The 23,043-nt window shown below is 38.7% G+C and overlaps 1 protein-coding gene across 1 annotated transcript in view; it reads left to right on the plus strand.

Annotated features, from left to right (window-relative positions):
• Window positions 1-12,031, plus strand: part of NMUR1 (neuromedin U receptor 1) — a 76,828-nt gene extending 64,797 nt beyond the window's left edge. The window contains exon 2 of the mRNA XM_082252448.1: window positions 11,030-12,031. Within this exon, the coding sequence (XP_082108574.1) occupies window positions 11,030-11,403 (374 nt within the window). The 3' untranslated portion in view covers window positions 11,404-12,031. The remainder of the gene's footprint in view (window positions 1-11,029) is intronic.
• The last annotated feature ends 11,012 nt before the right edge of the window (window positions 12,032-23,043 follow it).

Here is a 23,043-nt window from a genome sequence, read left to right on the forward strand (position 1 = left end):
TGGTGTCATATTATGATAATTTTCATTACGTGGGGTGAAATTTGGGTTGGAGAAATTCCCATTCCTTCCTTGGGGGGGTCTTGGTGAATACCAGTTATTAGAAGGGTGTCTTGGACCTTGATTACCCCAATTAGGGGGTGGTGGTCTCTGATAATTATGTTGGTTATTCTGAATGGGTCTATAATTGTTCCCAAATTTATTTGGGCGTGGGGCCCCTCCTCCTCCTCTATTTCCCTGTTGGTTTTGTCCTCTTAGGGGGGTGTTATTCCCTCTAATATTAGGGGGTTGATGTAATGGGGCAGTATTAGCAGGTAATTCCATGGGTTCTTCTTGATTAGAATCCCCCGCCACAGTGTTTTGTGGCCTGTTACTCTGCCACTTAAACACTGTGTTGTTCTTGTAATCAATGATGTCTCTATTAAACTTACGTTTTTTCTTATTTTTTTGATCGTTACCCTCTTTCTCTAGGTGTTTTGAGAGGAGTTCTGATTTTTTCTTATATTCCTCACTGTCTTTTAGTTCTGTTAAGGAACTTTTTAGACTAACAATTTCAGTATCAATTTTAGTTAGTTTCAACTTTTTCCTAGATATCAAGAATTGAAGGAAATTAATCCCTGCTTCATTAAAATAAGTGAACCATTCATCAATATTCTCATCATTAGGCGGATTTACCTCCCACCTTAGGCTTCGTGGGACCATTTTGTCAGTGACATAGCGTTCTAAAAAAGCTATGTCCCAACTGACATGTATCTCTGTTGTCATGAGATTCTTGAGTCTCATGAACTGGCCTCCGAGGTCGTCCATAGTGTGTGGACTCCCATCAAAGACGCCATCTAAATCCAGAATTTGTTTACTACGGAATTCAAAAATATCCATGTTTAGTGAATAAAAGATTCCCTTTTTTCAAAAAACGTGAATTAACGAAGAGCTGCAGAAAAGATTCTATGCAAAAAAACAATGTAAAAGTGGATATTTCTGCGCTAATATAATTATAAAAAATTAGTATTGTAGGGTGAGCTGCTGCACAAAGGAATCACAGAAAAAACCCATAGTGGAAATTAAACGAAAATGTGCTGCGCTAGAAAATAGTGAATAATGAAATCACCAAAAAAATACAAAAAATATATAATACAGAAAATATATATATCACTCTGTATGTGTGTCAGGATAAGGTAACCTGAAATTAATCAGTATTCCTTAAAAATGTGAATTTCACCAATGTATATCAATAATCACATAAATCATAAATCATCCAGTGTAAAATATAATAAAGTGAAAAATTAGGATAATAATTAAATTAAATCCCAATAAAGTCCATGCAAAAATTAGGAGAAAATCCAAGAAGGTGTGCCACAAGATCCCAAAGAGTGCATCCACGCAATTCCTTGTAAGAATATAATAGACACCAACGTGTAAATCACCCAGGGAAAATCAGATGGCTGCTTACCAGAACGGGTAGGTCTCTCAAGCTAATGAGTAGACCACAGAAAGCTTAAGTGTAATGCCAAGGATGGCCACAGGATGTCTCCTTTAAACTCTCAATGGCGATGTCCACATAGTGGGAAACAAATTACGACAGGGACATAGTGTAACTCCGTATACAAGGCATTTATTTAAAAGTAAAAAGCAGATAAAACCACTCACATTTGCGATGTGAATTCAAGGCATCTAAAGGTTACAGGTACGCTGGAAACGAACGAACATCTCCCTCGCTGTTAGTATCTAGGTAGCCGGCTTGTTGGGGGCGTGGTCTCGTCACGTCTGGGTCACCCGACCGGTTTCGCTATAGGTTAGCGTCATCAGGGGTGTGACCATCAGACGTGACTCCACGCCTATATACCCCATATTCATAAGGCGGGCGGGGCCGCGCATGTCTCCAGGATATCTGTAAGAGAGGGCGGAAGTGAGCACCCTGGATGGCTTCTTGTGTGGGCGGAAATACATCACATGAAGGAGGGCGGAAGTAAAAACACTCAGCATTACATGAGTGAGAGCAGAAATGATGTCAGTGATAATGAAACGAGGAAGAAACTTTTCAGCGTCTCCAGGACTATTTTATCCACTGCAGTTTATTTATTATAATGGATAGATATCGACCAAGTTACCAATTGATATTCATATGTTTATGGGGTAACATAAATAAAAATGTGACTAAATTAATAGTATATAAAAAATAGTGAAAAAATGTGTAGGAAATAAATTGTGCACAACGCCATCTAGTGGATAAAAATAATTATGCAAACTAGTGAATCTTATAAGAAAAATTAATTCTGAGAGAAAACAAAACGAGGTGCTTAGTCCCGATCTCATACAGATACAAATGGTATCAAAGATATAATTTGGAATTATAATTAAGATATAATTCGGCTTAAATGTAGAATGGGACGTAAACAGTTTTATTAATAATAGCTAATATGACTTTCTTATTTTTCTTTGTTTTTATCTGTTTTTTTAATAAAAAAAAAATTTTTTTATTAATCTTTTATTGATTTTATGTGATAATAATATATGGTGATATGACGGAATACATTACTGATAATATGATTGATGTAAGGAACGAACATCTCCAGGCTATAATTCCAAATTATATCTTTGATACCATTTGTATCTGTATGAGATCGGGACTAAGCACCTCGTTTTGTTTTCTCTCAGAATTAATTTTTCTTATAAGATTCACTAGTTTGCATAATTATTTTTATCCACTAGATGGCGTTGTGCACAATTTATTTCCTACACATTTTTTCACTATTTTTTATATACTATTAATTTAGTCACATTTTTATTTATGTTACCCCATAAACATATGAATATCAATTGGTAACTTGGTCGATATCTATCCATTATAATAAATAAACTGCAGTGGATAAAATAGTCCTGGAGACGCTGAAAAGTTTCTTCCTCTTTTCATTATCACTGACATCATTTCTGCTCTCACTCATGTAATGCTGAGTGTTTTTACTTCCGCCCTCCTTCATGTGATGTATTTCCGCCCACACAAGAAGCCATCCAGGGTGCTCACTTCCGCCCTCTCTTACAGATATCCTGGAGACATGCGCGGCCCCGCCCGCCTTATGAATATGGGGTATATAGGCGTGGAGTCACGTCTGATGGTCACACCCCTGATGACGCTAACCTATAGCGAAACCGGTCGGGTGACCCAGACGTGACGAGACCACGCCCCCAACAAGCCGGCTACCTAGATACTAACAGCGAGGGAGATGTTCGTTCGTTTCCAGCGTACCTGTAACCTTTAGATGCCTTGAATTCACATCGCAAATGTGAGTGGTTTTATCTGCTTTTTACTTTTAAATAAATGCCTTGTATACGGAGTTACACTATGTCCCTGTCGTAATTTGTTTCCCACTATGTGGACATCGCCATTGAGAGTTTAAAGGAGACATCCTGTGGCCATCCTTGGCATTACACTTAAGCTTTCTGTGGTCTACTCATTAGCTTGAGAGACCTACCCGTTCTGGTAAGCAGCCATCTGATTTTCCCTGGGTGATTTACACGTTGGTGTCTATTATATTCTTACAAGGAATTGCGTGGATGCACTCTTTGGGATCTTGTGGCACACCTTCTTGGATTTTCTCCTAATTTTTGCATTGACTTTATTGGGATTTAATTTAATTATTATCCTAATTTTTCACTTTATTATATTTTACACTGGATGATTTATGATTTATGTGATTATTGATATACATTGGTGAAATTCACATTTTTAAGGAATACTGATTAATTTCAGGTTACCTTATCCTGACACACATACAGAGTGATATATATATTTTCTGTATTATATATTTTTTGTATTTTTTTGGTGATTTCATTATTCACTATTTTCTAGCGCAGCACATTTTCGTTTAATTTCCACTATGGGTTTTTTCTGTGATTCCTTTGTGCAGCAGCTCACCCTACAATACTAATTTTTTATAATTATATTAGCGCAGAAATATCCACTTTTACATTGTTTTTTTGCATAGAATCTTTTCTGCAGCTCTTCGTTAATTCACGTTTTTTGAAAAAAGGGAATCTTTTATTCACTAAACATGGATATTTTTGAATTCCGTAGTAAACAAATTCTGGATTTAGATGGCGTCTTTGATGGGAGTCCACACACTATGGACGACCTCGGAGGCCAGTTCATGAGACTCAAGAATCTCATGACAACAGAGATACATGTCAGTTGGGACATAGCTTTTTTAGAACGCTATGTCACTGACAAAATGGTCCCACGAAGCCTAAGGTGGGAGGTAAATCCGCCTAATGATGAGAATATTGATGAATGGTTCACTTATTTTAATGAAGCAGGGATTAATTTCCTTCAATTCTTGATATCTAGGAAAAAGTTGAAACTAACTAAAATTGATACTGAAATTGTTAGTCTAAAAAGTTCCTTAACAGAACTAAAAGACAGTGAGGAATATAAGAAAAAATCAGAACTCCTCTCAAAACACCTAGAGAAAGAGGGTAACGATCAAAAAAATAAGAAAAAACGTAAGTTTAATAGAGACATCATTGATTACAAGAACAACACAGTGTTTAAGTGGCAGAGTAACAGGCCACAAAACACTGTGGCGGGGGATTCTAATCAAGAAGAACCCATGGAATTACCTGCTAATACTGCCCCATTACATCAACCCCCTAATATTAGAGGGAATAACACCCCCCTAAGAGGACAAAACCAACAGGGAAATAGAGGAGGAGGAGGGGCCCCACGCCCAAATAAATTTGGGAACAATTATAGACCCATTCAGAATAACCAACATAATTATCAGAGACCACCACCCCCTAATTGGGGTAATCAAGGTCCAAGACACCCTTCTAATAACTGGTATTCACCAAGACCCCCCCAAGGAAGGAATGGGAATTTCTCCAACCCAAATTTCACCCCACGTAATGAAAATTATCATAATATGACACCAAGAAGGGGTGGACCCATTTCCACCTATAACCGGTATGCGCCGTTGGAGGATCAAGATTTTGACACTCCAAGTGTCAATAGGGTCATTACCCAACATCCGACACATACACCTAATCAGGGTTGGTACCGTAATAGGGAACCACTCCCAGAAGCGTTTTATTCACCGAGGAGACCTTTACAACCTTCAGGACCTCCCTTTCAAACATATAATTCCAATCAAAATAGAGAACAACACCCTATGGATTTTCACAGGGAAAATTATTCCTACCAAAGAGATCCAGAACAAAGAGAGGGACCAGAGGGGGGAGGCGCACCAGGTCGAAAAAGAAGACGGGTATAACGGATATAGGCATCTTTAATCTATCTAAAAAGGTATTTTCGGAGGAAGAGAAACTGGTTCTCAACAAAGGCCTAAAATTCGCACCTCCGAAGACTCTAAACAAGTTTAATACCTTTATAGATGTTCAAAAATATGTAAGAAAAATGAATATCAAAAGATACCTCATCACAAATCCCACCCGTTCGACCTTAAACAACAACAATAATGGATACATCCATACTTCACTAGCTAACGCTTCACTTTTCAACCCCCCCGGAGGATCCTCCTCTTCGGTCCAGGTCTTCAGAGACCTAGTAATTAAAGATGTTGAGAAAATACGTATTAAGAAACCCCCAACCAATGACGCATTACAAGTAGGGTTACAACAACTATGTAACGACAAAAACATTGTCATCCGTCCCGCTGATAAAGGCGGGGGGGTGGTTGTTATGGACAAAGAAGACTATATTTCAGAAATGAAAAAGATCCTAGATGACAGGGACACATACAAAATTCTAAAAAACAATCCCACATTCAAATATAAGAGAGAACTCCAAGGCATTATTGATAGAGCCTATAACACAGGCATTCTTAACAAGAAAGAAAAAACTTTCCTCATCCCTTTAGCTCCAAGACTAGCGGTTATTTACTTTTTACCAAAAGTACACAAAAACCCTTTAAGACCTCCAGGACGCCCTATTATAAGTGGCATAGATTCTCTATGTTCCCGTATCGGGAAATATATCGATGAATTTCTTCAGCCACTGGTTACCAAGATGCCATCTTATTTAAAGGATACCACCCATGTCCTAAACCTGGTGCAAGATCTGACTTGGAGGGATGGATACATAATGGCAACAGCGGATGTGAATTCGCTCTATACGATCATATCCCATCACCATGGTTTAGAGGCAGCCAAATACTTTCTAGAGATGGATGGTACAATACCAATAGAGCAAAGAAATTTTGTGCTCCAATTACTCAAGTTTGCCATGACACACAATTTTTTTTGGTTCAACCACACATATTATTTGCAGGATCGCGGAGTCGCCATGGGCGCGAAATTTGCGCCCAGCCTTGCAAATCTGTTTATGGCAAAATGGGAGGAGGACGTCGTTTTTGGTAACCGTCCCCCTCAACTTGTTTTGTGGAGGAGGTACATCGACGACGTCCTCCTCCTATGGGATGGCGACTCCGCCTCCTTAGACAGTTTTATGTTGGGCCTTAATCTTAACGATAGAGGCATTAAGCTTGAACATAATAGTAGTTCTACAAGTATCACCTTTCTAGACCTTAATTTAGAAGTATCTAACAACTCCTTGGTTACAAGGACTCACTTCAAAAAAACGGACAGAAATAGTTTTATTCCCAAAGATAGCTGTCACCACCAGGCTTGGCTTACGGGTGTACCTAAAAGTCAATTTTTACGCTTAAAACGTAACTGTACACACCACAGGGATTTCATAAGACAGGCCTCAGATTTAAGAAATAAATTCATTGATAGAGGTTATGATGAACAATCCCTTGATAACACCCTTAGTGAGGTAATTAATATGGATAGAAACACCCTATTGGTTCCCAAGAGGCGTGATGTCTTGGAACAGAATAAATTCAAAGACATATTTCTAACCACTTTTTCAACCCAACATTACCTCATCAAAAAAATCCTTAAAAGACATTGGCCTGTGCTAAAAAACGATCGCATTCTGGGTCCAACCTTACCAGATCAACCTGCGGTAGTCTACAGAGGTGTCCCATCCTTGAGACATCAAATAGCCCAGAATGTAATAGAAATCCCAAGAAAACCCACATTCTTTGCTGAATTAAAAGGATACTATCCGTGCCGCAGATGTAACATCTGCGCTATAAATAGCTTTAAAGGAAGAAAGATTGAAAAGTTTCTTTCCACACAGACAGGAAGGGAATACTCAATCAATTCCTTTATCACCTGCAGCACAAAAAATGTTGTATACATGCTACAATGTAAATGTGGGAAACAGTATGTTGGCCGTACTACCAGGGCCCTGCAGGTTCGCCTTGGCGAACACGTTGGTAATATAAGAAAGGGTTTCCCTGGACACAATGTGTCCAAACATTATAGCTTATGCCATCATAAGAACCCTAAACATACCTTTTTCACAGCAATTGACAAGTATACTCCTCATTGGAGAGGCTCCAATGCCAAGAGAGAAATCTCAAGGGCCGAAACACGATGGATTTATTGTCTCAAGTCTTACGTGCCATTCGGCTTAAATGTAGAATGGGACGTAAACAGTTTTATTAATAATAGCTAATATGACTTTCTTATTTTTCTTTGTTTTTATCTGTTTTTTTAATAAAAAAAAATTTTTTTATTAATCTTTTATTGATTTTATGTGATAATAATATATGGTGATATGACGGAATACATTACTGATAATATGATTGATGTAAGGAACGAACATCTCCAGGCTATAATTCCAAATTATATCTTTGATACCATTTGTATCTGTATGAGATCGGGACTAAGCACCTCGTTTTGTTTTCTCTCAGAATTAATTTTTCTTATAAGATTCACTAGTTTGCATAATTATTTTTATCCACTAGATGGCGTTGTGCACAATTTATTTCCTACACATTTTTTCACTATTTTTTATATACTATTAATTTAGTCACATTATTATTTATGTTACCCCATAAACATATGAATATCAATTGGTAACTTGGTCGATATCTATCCATTATAATAAATAAACTGCAGTGGATAAAATAGTCCTGGAGACGCTGAAAAGTTTCTTCCTCTTTTCATTATCACTGACATCATTTCTGCTCTCACTCATGTAATGCTGAGTGTTTTTACTTCCGCCCTCCTTCATGTGATGTATTTCCGCCCACACAAGAAGCCATCCAGGGTGCTCACTTCCGCCCTCTCTTACAGATATCCTGGAGACATGCGCGGCCCCGCCCGCCTTATGAATATGGGGTATATAGGCGTGGAGTCACGTCTGATGGTCACACCCCTGATGACGCTAACCTATAGCGAAACCGGTCGGGTGACCCAGACGTGACGAGACCACGCCCCCAACAAGCCGGCTACCTAGATACTAACAGCGAGGGAGATGTTCGTTCGTTTCCAGCGTACCTGTAACCTTTAGATGCCTTGAATTCACATCGCAAATGTGAGTGGTTTTATCTGCTTTTTACTTTTAAATAAATGCCTTGTATACGGAGTTACACTATGTCCCTGTCGTAATTTGTTTCCCACTATGTGGACATCGCCATTGAGAGTTTAAAGGAGACATCCTGTGGCCATCCTTGGCATTACACTTAAGCTTTCTGTGGTCTACTCATTAGCTTGAGAGACCTACCCGTTCTGGTAAGCAGCCATCTGATTTTCCCTGGGTGATTTACACGTTGGTGTCTATTATATTCTTACAAGGAATTGCGTGGATGCACTCTTTGGGATCTTGTGGCACACCTTCTTGGATTTTCTCCTAATTTTTGCATGGACTTTATTGGGATTTAATTTAATTATTATCCTAATTTTTCACTTTATTATATTTTACACTGGATGATTTATGATTTATGTGATTATTGATATACATTGGTGAAATTCACATTTTTAAGGAATACTGATTAATTTCAGGTTACCTTATCCTGACACACATACAGAGTGATATATATATTTTCTGTATTATATATTTTTTGTATTTTTTTGGTGATTTCATTATTCACTATTTTCTAGCGCAGCACATTTTCGTTTAATTTCCACTATGGGTTTTTTCTGTGATTCCTTTGTGCAGCAGCTCACCCTACAATACTAATTTTTTATAATTATATTAGCGCAGAAATATCCACTTTTACATTGTTTTTAGTACATGTTATTGCACTTCCAGCACCCCTTCTCAAAAGCATGTGCTTTGCTATATGATGTTGAGATTCTTCTGAGGAAGACTATGATGTTCCTTTAACAGTGGTTTGGTGAATGCACCCACAGTCCTCTCTTTTGATGGACAATATTGAATGTCAATAAAACCTTGCTCTTGGGTGTCCCCAAGCAGACGATACATCACATCGATGTGCTTAGTCCTAAGATTGACCCTTTCTGAATGTGTCAGCTTTACGCATCCCTGGTTGTCTTCAAAAATGGGAAAAGGTTTTGACATCACTACAGTGCCATCCATAGTTCAGATTGCATAATAAATGTTGTTGCACTTCTAACAGGTTAAATCCATACAAGTCACATTGCAGAGATTCGCTCCACTTCATGTCTCTGAGACACAGCTAGAGCTGTAAAAGTAAAGCCATAGACCATAGGTGGGTAATTTTTAGTTTGTTTAGCCACCTGCACCCTGCCAGGACATTGTGGGGAAGATTTACTGAAACTGGTACACACAGACTCTGGTGCAGCTGAGCATAGTGACCAAAACCTAGAAGCTGACTGGTTACTATAGACAGCTACACCAGATTCTGTGTGCACCAATTTTAGAAAACTCTCCCCCTTATTCTGACATCGGCACATACTGCTGTCAAAATACATTGATTAGCAGCTGCATCCAATTAGTTCCCATCCGCTCGCTGATCGACAAATGTTTTCCAGCATGTCCCTTCAACTGATGTCGAGCGTGGATAACCACACATCAAAATTCAGCCAGTTCAGCAGGGACAACCCAAATTTGAATCAGCCTGTAGCAAACTTTGATTACATATAGGAAAAAATGATTGCACTGCTGTAGCCTAACCAAAGATGCAACGGGGTAGATGTGAGGGATGAAGAGGGAATGGACAGTCTAAAAAATTGACACTCAGAGGAAACAGCTTTATAGGTCCTAAGTCATCCAAGCAGATAAAAAAAACAGAAAAAAAAAAAGAGCGAAGGGCGCCTCCATCTGAGTGTAGAGTGTTAGAACCAACAGTAAAGTATAAATAAAAAATTATTGCACTCACATGTGATAGAGGGGATGTCAGCATGTCATCTGTGGAGGACTTGACATCACTGATCGGGAGCCAGTCTGCAGACCTTTTTCGGTCACGAGCCTTCGACAGACCTGGCCAGCCGACATTTGGCCCATGTGTACTAGCCTTAGGAGTTACACAGCCTGCCTAGTATTGGGCTATGAGAAACTGTAGTCAATTGGTAATATACACTCTAACTTTATACCTAAACATGTGCCAGAAAAAATATAACCATGATATCACTGTGAGCAGTTCAGCCTTATTCAACTGGAACTATACTCTCTCAAAATTAACCATTTTTAATCCTTATGCTACTAGCATTAATAAATAGATAGGAAGTTATATTATATTCACATTTTACATTTTTTTTTTACATTTCTTCAGTTGCTTCATAATTTCTGGCCTACAGCCAAGGCAATTGGGATGAGCTGACAATCTTCATGAGGAAATGTTGTTGCTGAATTCACCGTGAAATTTAAATAGCCAGAATTTTATTCAAATTGATAGCATGGTGGAATACTTTTAATGATACTTTTCAGTAGAGCTGGCCCTTAATATTGTAATTCTTCAAAGGTGTGAGGCAATTGTTGCATCACTGTGTATAATATCTTAATAATAATGTGCCAGTTGAGGGATTACATGAGCTTTTTCAATTATATTAAACCCTGACTTTTTTTTAGATAGGATAGATTTTTAGGTTAATGTAAAGAAAATGTAATCACATTCTTTGAAACATAGCCCGAAAAAAATAAGTCACACAGAAGGATAAAAGGTCATTGCGTGTGGGTACCTTTAGATAGTGTGCTACAAATAAGTTGAGTTTTCCTAATATCTCTTGTTTTTTCCCTCTACAGTTATCCTGGTGGTGGTGTTTGGGATCTGCTGGGCACCTTTCCACACTGAACGACTGATGTGGAGCTTTATTAATAATTGGACAGCTGAAATGCATGAAATGTTCAGCTTTGTCCATGTTATCTCCGGTGTATTATTTTATCTAAGTTCTGCAGTCAACCCAATCCTGTACAACTTACTCTCTACTCGTTTCCGTGAGATGTTTAAAGAGGTCATGTGCCACGGAAGGAAGAAGAGGCTTGGTTCTCGGAGATCTTCCCCCAGCGTTACACGTGTCACCACACGAAGCACTGTTTGTGAGCATGTTCCAGGAAATGGACTTCCCTTTGCTGAGGTGGATGAATTCGATGTATATGAAGAATGTGGACAAAAATGACATCTTATTTTTGATTTCTTCTATCCAGAGCTGTCAATTTTATTTTGCACTGGATTGTGTAATGTATCTGCTATCCTTGCAGACTTCTGTTGTACTTACACAGAATTTTCCAACTCAGTGGAATCACGAAACACCTAAAAAAAAAGTTTCTCTAAAGACGCAATGTCTGGTAGTATAGTGGTCAAGACCGCTTCCTTTGACTACAGCACAGAATAAAAATAGTTTTTTTATGACAAGAGAACTGTGTAGGTTACTCCACAATGTCTTTTAAAAATTACAAGAAACTTATAGCTTATCAGGGATGTTATAAATAGAAATAGAGGGATCAGAGACCTTAGATTTATAACTTATTCACTACAGTGCTGTCCCTAGAACCTGCTCTTTCTCAAAGTAAAATGTTAGAAGAAGTAGAATAGGCTGGGGCATGCATTCCAGAAGCAGAAACAAGACAGGTTAATAATGTATATGCACTGCAGCCTCTCACGTAGCCAATAGTTCTAGAGAGCCCATTGACGTTTTACTCATTTATAGCCTCATATAAGACAAGATGACAAGATGGTATAGTATGAACTAGAAATATTTCTTATTAAAGAGCCACTAACCTAAAATAATGAAGTTGTATAATAATAATGAAAATGAGACATTTCTACATATAAAAGACAAAATCATTTGTAATAAACTTCTTGAATGTATATATCTACATTTGTAACAAAATTACTTTATAAACTCTCTGTAAGCACTAATGGAGGAATCAGAATCTCATTTTATTAAACGTGTTTCAGACATGGTTTGATAGGGGTAATTCATACAAGTGGGGTGGTTTTCAAAGTAGTAAAACCTTAATAAAATGCCGTTCCTGTTATTTTCCATACTGAGAAGGTGTTAAAAATGACAGCATGAAAAAATTGTTAATAACATTCCCATTAAAAGCTGTGAAAGGCATTATGAGAAGGATGCCCTTCAATGCAGTGGGAGACCACCAAAAATCCAAGCTCAGATTTCCCAGCATGTTAGCCTAGAAGTCCGACACTGACAGATATGTATGTTTATTCATTGGTGTCTCCGTAAGATTGTCCATACACCTAGGGATGCAGCCGACACAAAACCAACCACCCTTAGCGAAGAAAATCATCTAAACATTGCAGCGTGGGTTAGCTCTTCCAGCCTAGTTCATGTCAATTCATAAGGAAGTGGGGAAGGGGTGAGTGGAGCAGATGCTCATGCCACTGTGTATCTCGGCAAAGAACAATAGCAATTGAAACACATTTTTTTGCCAGCTACCATCTGCCACCATAGAGAAGACATGTCCTCATTCAGGGATTGGATGATTGTCATTTCATATCTATGGACTGCTAACTGTAGATCTGTACATTTTCTCCTATTGGTTTGGTAAAAGAAATCCAAGACCTTCTGTTGAAATTCCCATATGCAATGGCCATGGTCCCAGACACCTTGAAAAACCTGGTGGGAATTTAACTTTTCCAGAGTCAATTAACAGCAGAAAAAAATGATTTTATATACAGAAAACTACTATAAGGCCATACTTAGTTACATGGTGGGTGAAAGGAAGAATACAGAGTAACTCGTATACGCGTTTTTCTCTTACAGTGTTAAAACATGAAAGTAATCATGTTATGGTAGGAAGCTCTGTAGGAATAAGCTAGTAGCTTTGCACTAATTGCAACATAAAAGCAAAATCCACTGAGTCCAACCCTAGTTTTTATTTGCTATTACTTTTGTTATATACACAAGAAGTTGTGTATATAGTACTTTACTATAGTAGTCCAGATTAATAACCTTTACTGTAATCTCCTGGTTGTATTGTAGTTGTAAAATATGTACTGTGTTTTCTGCAAATTGCCTACCACAAAGCAGACAGCCCTCAAAATCAAACCCCAGAAAGTTAGATAAGAGTTGCCAATTCCCTTTATTCCTGAAAATGGACAATATAAGCTCGAAAGTCATTAAATTCTGATGTAAACGACTCTCTAATCTGAAATGACAATTATGTTTTCTGTCTCGAAGGAGAAGAACTCAGACACTTAAAGACTATGTCTGTACCTAAATATTCCCATGTGTGACTACATTCTGATTTATGTACATTAAGTAGAAATTGTTTTAAATATGCACTTCCACTTATAAGAAGCTTTTTAAAACCACTAATTAGCAAGTACAGTTGTAAACTAAACTCTTCCTTTTATCACTGTAGCACGGCATGCAGACATTAAAATAAAGGACTGAAGGGTCTTTTAAATATATAAAGTAACAAGGATTCCATGCATGATCATGCATACAGGTAGTGGTCAAAAAGCTGAGAATAATGAGGAAGCCCCATATTACGCTCCAATATCAGTCAGCAGAAATCACATTATACCTGCTGTGACAAGGCAAGTCTGCAATTTCTGTCTGGTACAGCAATCTGGTCCATTGCTTTCATAGCATAAAATATTGTCTGACATGTCATCTATCATTTTCAAAAAAGGAAAGATGGAAAAAAAGAGCTGGAGAAAGAAAAACTTTCTTTAAAGTGCCATTGTTTTGCTATTTTGCCATTTGTTTCACAATTTTTCACCAATCTGTGGACTTCACTTTAAATAGGACCTGAATTGTAAGAGCTGTGCTGAAAAAAAAGGCAAGCAAGGAGCATCAGTATTGCCTGTAGTGTCCTTGCAGGTGATCTCCTCATTAATGACTTTCCATGTCTTCTTCTTCACTGTGGCCCATGTTAGAGCCTCCAGCAAGAATAGTTAGTAGCACAGTAATAATCTCATTCCAAATCTCCTGAGACTTACAGTCAGAGCCAGCAGGGCCTTAATCTCATAGTGCAGATATACAGCTATGGAACTGTAAGTACAAGAGTGCCTAGGCACCCTTACAAACCAGGAAGTGCACTGCTACTTTTCTGGAAGAATTCAAACAAAATGTACATTTACTGATTAGGTAAAATTAAAAAAATGTAGGTGCTCCCTTTAACATAGCAAAACTTCACTTTATGAGTTTAAGCCCACGTTTAAAACACATCCTGCAGTTTTAAGCTTTTATAAACTTGGCAACAAAAGGGTGACAGAGAAAAGTGCAGGAAATAGCCTCAATTATTTATTAGTAGTTTCTAATCTGAAAGCTTTATATGTTTATTAAAAATACTATTGTAAATATTAAAACACAAATATTAATAATATGCCATTGTTAATATAGCGATAATATTTTAGGTTTATTTGCACTTTAACAAAGTCCACAGGATTTACGTGTAAATTAATTGAGTTTTTAATTATTAGTCCTGAGCAGCAGTGTCGCACATGATTTATTGCAGGATATATTTTAAAACTAGTGTATCTTCTCTTTACAGGAGAAACTTTTAGAAAAGCACAGTAACAAAAAACTGGGTGATTTATAACCAGTTGCATTTATTCTTTGCTCATTATACAGTAATTTATCAAGGTGTATGAATAACAGTGTAAAGTCCTGTCAGACCACAGCCCATAGTATAAATATCATTATTATGTATGTATTTCTGTGTAATGTATGTATATAATGTGACACCTATTTAAAACCATGTAATCGTATACACACATTCTGTATATAGAAAAGTGATTCTTTAATTTATATTGGCGCTCAAAAACAGGTTGTTATGTGCATGAAGACATCTTTGAAAACTTTCTTTTTTAATATAAAAAAATATTGTTTTGTGGCAGAAAATGTTTGTAGCAGGGAAAACAAACTATTGCTGTTCTACAGATAGACCCTCTGGTATTACCACTTCATATGGCCACAATTGCATTGGGAAGTGCATTAAGTGCACTGGGCTGGCCTATTTGCAGTAGCAATGATATCAACACTCATTGCTTCAATTATTGGCTTTGTAGAATGAGTACAACCACTGGAAGCATCCAACAAAGATAACATTTTATCCTGTTACATAACAGCATAGCAGCAATGTTGAAGTGCAATATTATTTCTTTATTAATGTATTATTGCTAGCACATACATAGGTGACAATCATGGATTCGGTCCTACAAGTTTGCAGGTTTCCATTATCAATAATGAAATGTAATCTTTCCTTTATTGACTTCACTTTCGACAGCTGTCTGGGTTGTTCTGTCCTAAATAATGGTCTATATATATATATCTATTAAAAAAATACCCAGAAACAACAGGTCTGTATGGTTCTGTCAGTTTAAGGTTCAAGAGGGAACACCAAAGTTCTGTTTCCTGATAAGAGCAATGGATTTCTATCCAGAGTCATTTGCCAGCACATTCCCTTTCCCTTTGAATCTCCTTATACAAAAATACTTGTAGCTGCTTACCATGTGTTTAGACACATTATAAGAGGTCCCCTTATTTAACGAGACCTTGAAGTGTTTTTAAATGTTTATTAGAGTTAAAACTAAAAAAGAAAAAGAAAATAAAATATATAGTTGATATCAGACAAATGTGAAATACTGAATATTATTTTTTGTATTCTCTTTTTTGGGTCAGCAAATGGAACTGTAGTCTCTTTTTTTACCAGATACTGCATCACCCTTCTGTAGTAAAAACCTGTTTTAGTTAACGGTTAAAAGCTCAATCTGAAATGTACACACCCAAGTAAATGAGATAGAGAAGTGATTCATTCCTTAACTGTCCAGGATTTCAATCAGACAAAGCCACACTTGAGGAAGGGAGCCACTGCTACATTCTCTTTTAAGATACACCATAGTGATCTGGGATTCCTTTGTCATGTGGTAAATGTTTATTTCTAAAATACAGATTGAATGCATATGGTGGAAAAAAAATATTAGACATCAATTTAACAGTTATAAACTTTTATAAATGAAAAAACAGCAGGTAAAACATAAATACCAGGGATAAGGAGATTAAACATAAATCTGTGGTGTATCACCTGTAAATTAGATCCTTTGTTTTAATATGTATTAAAATGGCAGGGAAATAAGTCAAATGTTTTTGTAATAGCAAACAATAAGCAAGAGACATTTCAACACCATAAAAACGACTGATGAAACGATGCTGAACATCCAATATTCACTTGCAGCTGGGAGTCAAATGGCTTATCCATAAATCTGTCTATTTGGAATATCACTATGTCCTAGTTTGCTTAAAAAAGGACCTAAACGGTAAAAGTCCTGACCAAAAAGACTTTTTTGGGTAGGACTAATTACCAATATTGTCTGTGGGCTCCCTGCAGCTCAGCTTTTCCCAAATACTGAATTACCAGTCTTGTTGCACAATGTGTTTCTTTGTGGTGCTGGCTATCTTGGTAGAGGCAAGGTGTTGCTTCATCATGTCTGAGTTGCCCTTCTGATGACTGGTGATCTAATGACTGGTGGAGAAATATTTAAAAAGCAGCAAGAGAAGTGCAAAACGTGCAGTTATACAGAATAAATAAAGCAGATGCAGGAAGGTCCTTGCATTGCAGGTCCCCATGTACAACTTCATCCTAAGCAAGAAGTACACTGAACAGCAAAATATTTGCCTAAAGATAGAAAATCTTAACTTTTAAGTTCAGCTCCACTAAAAAAAAGAAAAAAAATTGATAATACTGTAGCGCTACCTTGAAAGAGCTGCCAGTTGGGATGGGTCCTCTGTTTTTTGCCTTTACCTTTTCCAAAATCCTCATCCCTTGTAGCACACCAGGTTGAGTGTGCAAACACACAATTTCACTGGAAATCACCGAAAGTAATACTTAATACCCAGTAGTAACTTTATATCAAAGAAAACAGGCACCAAACCAGGTAGTAAAGGTAAAATTAATACTGTGTCACCCAATATGGTTGGCAATTAGGCAAGCATAAAATAGATTAACATATAATATATAATAATGCAATTTAGCATGCAAAGCGATTAAAAGTAAGAACTAGGCATATGACATAAAAAGTAGCAAGCCCACCTCAAGTGCAGCAGTGTGCAGTAGTAATGTTTAATCTACAAAAGTGCTAGAACTATACTGTCAGAGCGCATTGAGGGTTGTGATGCTAGTCCTAGACTGGCTGGTTATGCACTGTCCAAAATAAAAGGGGTATGGTGGTGGTGGTGGGTGACAGGTGAACAAAGGGGACATGCAGTGACCTCTCGCTGTAGAAGAGGGGCCTCCTTGGTCTCTACATGAAAGCTTCTGGTTATCAGTGGTGGGAAGCAGAGGGTGAGTGGACACTCCAGTCTTCTTGCAGAAGTGGTGCAGGTGCTGTGATATGGGCAGTGCTGTGCTGCTCCCAGTTGTTCTCGCTCCCAGTCTTAGGTTTAGAACTCTGTAGGGATAACAGCTATGGAAGGGGAACACACATGGTGCCTTTAGATCTGGACATCTGCTGCAGCATTCCTGTTGGGTGTCCTGGAAAAGGACCCATGACAATCATTAAAAGAGAAGTATGGGATTAAAAAAAGAAAAATAAAAAAAAAACATATGTAGCACTTCCCCCGTAGGAGCTGCTTAAAGAGGATTCCCCTTGGTTACCCATAGCAACAGTCTGTAAAATATTCCTCACTTTACACTTGGCTCGGTCAATGAACAGTCCAGAGGATTTTTTTTTTGTGTTTTTATTTTATATTGGGATGGGAGAAGGGATGGGTGGGATACTCCTTCTAGTAACTATGCACAACTTGAGGACAACTATCTGCAGAGGATGCGGCAAGGCCACTGCTTCACTTTGCCATGGAGGTGAAGATTTAACTGATGAACTGTACTTTAGCTTCTCTTCAGGGTCTAACTTGGCACCCCCTATCTGACCCACTGTGTGTGCTGATCCTTATCCTTTTCCCGGAGTGGTACCCTTCCTGGGCAGACCCCTGGCAAGCCCACGGACACTGTTTTTCACAGGGACCTCTGCCACTGCTCCACCGTCAGTTTCTCCTGGACCTCACAGCTCAGCTCCACACTCTGGTCCACTAGGCCAACGGCCTGTGAACACTTTCCAACCTGACAGGAGGAGAGACAGCTGTCACCCTCCTCCTGGGTCCTGGCTTCCCACCCAAAGATGCCCTGTCACATGTATTCCTGGCTTTTATGGTCAATCCCAGGACGCACCACTGTTGTGCCCTCCCACTGGGACTGCCACAAAAGCCTGTGTGTCACTGGCTGTGTTTCCTCCACTGTCCAACAGGCTCCCCTATTGGATACAGTGGGAAAACTCCCTCAGACCAAGTATAGCACACACATACATACTCATCTAGATGGCAGCAACATGGATCTGAGCTGCAGCTGTAGCACAGACTTACATATCTGGCACTGTACATGGGAAATAATAACAAGGACATGGCAGAAATACTCTGTCTGTCACAAAGATTTAGATATACTCTCAGCAGATACAGCTAAACTATTAGATTATTGGAATACTTGCATTTTAGTCCCTTCTGGCTTGGAGTTTAGCAGCAAAGACAGGAAATGTGGCTGAGACCTTCTCTTTTATGTTACTTCCTCTTTCCAGAGTTTCTGATTCAACAATCCAGGAACAGGAAATGCGTACATAATACATTTATCTACAATTCATCTATCTATCTATCTATCTATCTATCTATCTATCTATCTATCTATCTATCTATCTATCTATCTATCTATCTATCTATCTATCTATCTATCTATCTATCTATCTATCTATCTATCTATCTATCTATCTATTAATTTTGAAAAATAAGATTCCAGAAGATGTACAGATGCTTTAAAATCATAGCAGATTTGCTGTGACAGCACAACTGCCAATGAGCATTTGAGGATCAGGTAACAGAATCAGCCCCTATGGACAATATAGAAATGTCTAGGGGGAATACTGTAGAAATCTAGATGGATGATAGATTGGAAAATAAACTAATTTTGTTTTTTTATGCTTAGAATGTGCTAGAAGGATGATACCTATGGGAATGGAGATGAACTAGCTATTTATGAATGAAATACAGAGATTCTGTAGAATTAAATCACTTTATTTTGCATTAAAAGCAAATGCGTTATTAAATTGAAAACACCTTAAGAGGCAAAACTAAGATGCCACTACAATGTTCTAGTTCACTAAGAAATTCCAATTCACTTATTAAATGAATTCTCCAGCAGTGGAAGATTTAATTAACTGCTAAAGCAGTGGCTAAACTCAAGAACTGATATATCCCTACTTAGCATAATAAAGTGGAATTTAAAAATAGATGTGCCACCTATCTAGAGCAACAGCTATGGAACGCTGGTGACAAAACCGCCAACTACTTTGCTATAGGCTAAAACATAAAAAAGGAATAGCTAGTAACAGGAGCAGGTCTAAGGGTTACCAATAAGCTACACAGAGGGGTTTACCCATAAACGGATGCAGGTTAACTCTAGGAGACCTGTGGTTATTCACTTTGTGATGAAACATTGGGATTGCTATGCTGCATAGCTTCTTCAGACTATCATTATATATCTATAGGTAGAAGTGTATTAAAGGAAGATATTACTTTTATTTTTCACATTTATTGCATGTGATATTTGGGGGGGTTTTACTCAAGTGTAGTGTTTTCTATTGAGCTCAAATCAGCTAGGAAATACATTTCAGGGCTTGAAGGCCCACCTTTATTTCAGAAAAAAGGAAAAGTTCCAATGAAAACAAAAGGTTACCCTTGCAGGGCCTTCCACCACCGATTCAAACACAAAAGTAAAATTACATAAAAGCGTAACTCCACTTTTGTTGAGAAAAAAACATTCCCCCATGGATGATCTCTGTACATTACAAGGATTTTATCAAACTTTGTTGCAGATTCCTACCTTTTGTTATTCTGAAGAAATAATTGTTTGTTCCTTTGTTCCCCTGTGCTGAGTGGATCTAATGGGAGTGGTTTTATAATTATTATTCAGCTGTGGCAGCTGCAGAGCACTACTCATAAAAGCTCCTGGGTTTGCATCCCTTTATACGTGTTCCTATTGGGAGTATCTCACCAAAAATGACATTTTTGTTTTGGGGATGCCAGAAATCGAACTCGTATCTTAGGCAGACTTCTGGGGAAATTAGTGAGCCAATCACATAAGCAGGAAATGATGTTTCTGGGGTGTGGTCAGTACACATTCTGTATACAGAACAGCTCCAGGTTGCCATATAGTATTTCATTTTCACAAAATTACAATGGCTGCAGATTGAAAAGGTAAGGTAGTTTTAATAACTTTCAATTACAATATGATTTCTGTCGCAATTGTATATGCTGTATATGTTTTTTTTGCTATTTTTTTCAAAACGAAAGTGGAGTTACCCTTTAGGCCTCCTGGCTTCCTCTAGCAGCACTGCTGCTCAAGCCTCAAGCTTACATCTTTGGTTTGGTAGCCTAGACTGATTCACAGCACCACTGTACTCACGTACAAACTCTGTACCACTCTTTCACTCTCTTGCAGCTCCCTGCTGCACTGTACAAACGAAGAAAGTTGGACCGCACTCGGAAAAATGTGAAATCAAAGACGTCTTTTATTCCTAATAAACAAATCCATCCAGACAGTGCATTGAGAGACATGCCAGGTTGACGCGTTTCACGATATAGTTAATCACTCATAACCACATGATTATTTATATCGTGAAACGCGTCAACCTGGCATGTCTCTCAATGCACTGTCTGTATGGATTCATTTATGAGGAATAAAAGACGTCTTTGATTTCACATTTTTCCGACTGCGGTCCAACTTTCTTCGTTTGTACTAGTTCTGGATGGCGGATCTGACCAGCACCGGTCTACTTAGCTTCACCTGAGCGGCTTTCCTCTCCTATTCCTACATTTCTTCCTGCTGCACTGGCCATGTCTCCCAGGTGGAGTCCAAACGACAAAACTCAAAAATAAATTTTCTCTGGTCACAAAAGGCATGTTGGCGCCCCTCAATCTGCATCCTTGAGAATTCTGTGTGCCATTTCTCTCTTTCTACAAAGTGTCACGGCCTAGCACTTGCACAACATATTTGTATAGTGTATTTAGATACATCAGTTAAAATCAGTATGGCTCACCAGTTCATATGCATTTAAATGTGGCCTTCCTGAAGGGAAACTCTATATCATTATATACAGGTTAATGATACACAGGGCCGCTGTTAGAAATCACGGGGCCCACTACAACCTACCTGACAGGGCCCCCCCGGGAATATCAATTCGCTAAAATGCCATGGTCGCAATGGTATGCTGCCATGGCAGAAATTAGAGCCTCGCTACTGGCATGTTTTTTTTTTTTTTTTAAATTGCTGAATGGCAATTTTACATTGTGAGATCGCATTGCAACTGTGAGCCAATTATTTGACTTTAAGGTGCAGAGCGACCCTATTGAACTCAATGGGGAGTTTGACAGGTGGTACTGCCTGTCAAACTCTGTAGCCTGCGTTAAAAATGCCACAGCTATGAAGTAAAGCATCGCAGCCATGGCATGTACACAGTCCTGTCTAACGATATGATAGCTGGCTTCTGTTGAAGGGGCATGACCAAAAAAAGTCTGCCGACCATCTCCCGATCAGTCCTCTCAGCCAATGGCCTGAGAGTGCTGACCAGAGTTTTCTGGTGGGTGGTCCCCTTGTCAAAACACAATTGAACAGCAGGGGAGATTGCTGTACTGACATTGGGTTGTTAGTACAGCGGCTCTGACATGAGGTGTAAGGTTTTTTTTGTTTAGCCTGCAGGGTTGAACAAAACAAAAAACTAGCAGTATATACTAGGCATCAGGCTGCATTTACACTTGTGTGATGTTTCCTGAATGTGTGAAAAAGTGCACAGGTAACGGGCGTTTTGCAGTGCATTTTGGAAATGCACTGCAAATGCGCAAATCACTTGTGGTGTCATTAATTGTTAATGGCACCCCAAATGCAATTATCAGATCTGCGTTTTGTCATGTGGCAAAGCTGCATGTCTTAATAGGTACTAGAGCCTCTATGATGTGTTTGTCACACATATGACAGCCCATTCAAGTGATTAGGTTACCTATTTACGAAAAGGAAGAAAAAAAATGCAAGCAGGAGCGTGTGTTACTGCTATGTGAAGTATAAAGTGGGCCTTAAGGGTGGTATATAGAAAAGGCTGGGCAGAGATGTGTCCACTGGCTCCCAGCTCCAGCAGTGCAGTAGCAGCTGCCTGCCGTTCTAGGCTGGGTCCATATTCCCCCCTCTCAAAAATCCTGACGTTTCTGTCCCCTTCACTCAAGCAGGAACCCCCCAACACCCCCTACACTCATCCCCTCCAGCAGAAGCATTGATGCTTCCAAACCCTGGAGGTCACAGTGAAGCAGAGCAGTCAGTGCACGATCTGGAGGGAGGTGGAGCTTCCTGCTCATTCATCACACTGACAGGAGAGAACACTGCCGACTACTGTCCAGGGGGAGACGGAGGGGAGTTTCAGGACCCGGAAGACACAGACAGAGACTCTGCAGCTGTCTCCTTCTACTTCAGATCTGGACTAGTGATGGGAAGTTCGACTCTTTGAAGTGAATCGGTTCATTTCGAGTCACTCACTGAAATGAACCGATTCATTGAATCGAATCTCCGGTTCACTTGCTGAGTCTACTGACAAGCAGTGAACTCAAGCTCCGACTCAACTCTATTCAAATGAGCTGAATCAGAGGAGTAACTCGTAGGTTCGGCAGCTCTCTGGGGATGTTTTTTTTTTTATTTAACTCCTTCTTGGCTCCTCAGAGCTCTCTCTCAAGCCTATGGTATGTCAGACACAATACACTTTA

This window comes from Pelophylax lessonae, assembly GCF_965119305.1.
Source record: "Pelophylax lessonae genome assembly, chromosome: 3".
Lineage (NCBI taxonomy): Eukaryota > Metazoa > Chordata > Amphibia > Anura > Ranidae > Pelophylax > Pelophylax lessonae.